General features: G+C 44.3%; 1 protein-coding gene across 1 annotated transcript; it reads left to right on the forward strand.

The window, feature by feature from the left end:
• The first annotated feature begins 557 nt into the window (after positions 1-557).
• On the forward strand, positions 558-2164 carry LOC115048355 (fibroblast growth factor-binding protein 1). Its single transcript, XM_029509776.1, has one exon. The coding sequence runs from the start codon at positions 752-754 to the stop codon at positions 1319-1321; it is 570 nt and encodes a 189-aa protein (XP_029365636.1). The 5' UTR covers positions 558-751; the 3' UTR covers positions 1322-2164.
• Positions 2165-2423: the final 259 nt, after the last annotated feature.

Consider the following 2423-nt stretch of genomic DNA (forward strand, 5'->3'; position numbering starts at 1 on the left):
CTATTTGACGTTACATAGGGTTTTGTGATTTGATATGTTGACATGTAAAACTAATTTGATTTATTTCTGTTTTTCTGCTGCTTCAAACATTACAACTTCTGTAGCTTTGAATGGGTACCACAAAAGTTTTACATGTTTGTTTCTGGTCAAAAACTGAAGCAGACACTAAATCCATGGCAAACTGTACCTGTGGTTTTTGGAAAATTTGAAACACAATCCACTAATGGCTGAATATGAATGTGAACTACTTTAAGACTTACAGTGCCTCTGTGTGTGTGTGTGTGTGTGGTGCCCCCCCCCCCCCCCCCCCGCAAAAACACACAGTTTGTGGAGACAAATCCATCATCAGTTTTAGTCTATAGTGTCTTTTATCTGCTGTTGATCTGGAGAGCGCCACACATGTCAGGTCATGACAGAACCAACAGAAACCTCCGCCAAGGTTTGTTATGAGCGCGTGTTTGTTTGTGTATTTTGGGGCGGGAATGGTGGGCGTGTCCAAGCGTCTATGAAAGCCGTGTGCGGGAGCGCGGCACGTTGATTTTCCTGTCTGTAGTGTTTGTGTAGCCAGGAATAGTGTGGCCTCAGTACAGAGGGCTGTCAGCTGTTAGAGGAGTTTTAACTTCACCTTCAGATCTGAAAATAAATCCCATATTCATATTTGTTTTACCGGGTGTTTATTTTCTGACCATCTGAGGACTCATTCCAAACGTTTGTGTTCTTTCAGAGAATAATTTGTCCTGGAAGAGACATCATGAGGACTCTGACCGCCTGTCTGCTGCTGGTCTTCACCGGGCTGCAGGTCTCTCCGTCCCGCGGCGCCTACAGCCAGCTCGGCCGGGTCATCCGGATCCGGAACAAGGGCGGGAAATTCTCCATCCAGGGCGGGATGCAGTGCACGTGGGGGGCCAGGGAGGTCAGCGACTCGGTGGTGCTGACGGTCAAGTGTGAGAACCCGAGGGCGCACGTGGAAGGCGGCATCACCGAGATTACGTGTGACTACCGGGCCAGGCCTCAGAGCTGCCCGGGATTCGTGTCCGACCCCCGGGCCTTCTGGAAGCAGCTGGGCCGCGCGCTGAAGAGGCTTCAGGGGAAGGTGTGCAGAGAGGAGCGCGCGCTGGTGAAGCCCGCCATGTGTAAGCGCGCGCCCCGCGAGGCGCACTTCAAGCTGGACCTGAGCAGCTCCGTGGCCTCAGCACAGTCCGGAGACCCGACAGCCTTCCCCGGGACCACAGCCTGCTCCAGCCGGGCGGAGTACTGCAGCAGCTCCTGGGCCAGCGTGTGCTCCTTCTTCTTCTCCATCCTGCAGGGAGACGACTGTTAGAGCCGCATCCACTGAGGGACTGGGACTGGACTGGGACTGGACCAGGACCGGACTGAGAAATGTTCCAGTTTGACCACTAGACCAGCGTGGCATAGTGCTTATTTTTATATAAGTGTTTATGAATCTGAAGGGACGATTTGAATTCTTTTAAACTTTATTATTTTGTATTACCACTCATGGGAAAGCTGTAAATTCAGTTCCTCAGGTAGAATATGTGTTTAAACCTTGCCAGGTCACATTGACTGGAGTATGTCAATGTTAAGCTACTTTAAACCTCAGTTGTAGACCTAAGTGTTTTCCTCCACTACAAGTATCGGCCTGCTTTAGTTGTGTTTCATATTATTGTAGTTTATTTTTTGATAAAAAAAAATGCAATTAGATCAGAAAAAATGCATTTAACCAACAGTATATAAATTAGAAAAAATCTGACCTCCACATCAGTGAAATAGTAATAATGCAGTTGTTTAATAGAGAAAAGGCCATTCTATAGATGGTTTCAGAGGTTTGAATTTTGGTTTGATATGATTTCTGGTTTGAGGACAGGTAGAGTCAAGAGACACTTTGTGATAGAATATTTTTAAGTTTTTAAATCCAGTAAAGTACCTGAGTGCTTCCACCGTTTACTGAACATAACAGAAGTACTCGGTACACTGCTTTAATCATTGCAGCAGAGTGGCCTTCCTTCTACCTCTGCTCAATTTCATCATTCAACCACTTTCATATAAATACCACTGCATTCATACTGATATATATGAAACTTGTGACTTGTAATGGACAAGTGATGAAACTGTATATTGTGAATGTTTAAATTTATGCTTACAAAAAATATCAATTTTATTGTGACTTTCTTTGTCTTGTTTTGTTTTATTGAGTCCTGGGAAATTTATTTTCTATAAAAAATTTTTTTCCAACCAATACAAATATACCACTATCATTTTTCTTTTTTCAACCAATCAACCTTGTCGTTTCTCTAAGACACAAATATCCAAGTTGCAAACATAAATGCACATCTGTATTTCCAGGAGGTAGAAAGTCTAACTGATTTCTTCCTCTTGTGAACTCAGTGCTAATCAATGTACATTAGCATGAATGATACAGATTT

Source organism: Echeneis naucrates, chromosome 1, assembly GCF_900963305.1.
Source record: "Echeneis naucrates chromosome 1, fEcheNa1.1, whole genome shotgun sequence".
NCBI classification, from domain to species: domain Eukaryota; kingdom Metazoa; phylum Chordata; class Actinopteri; order Carangiformes; family Echeneidae; genus Echeneis; species Echeneis naucrates.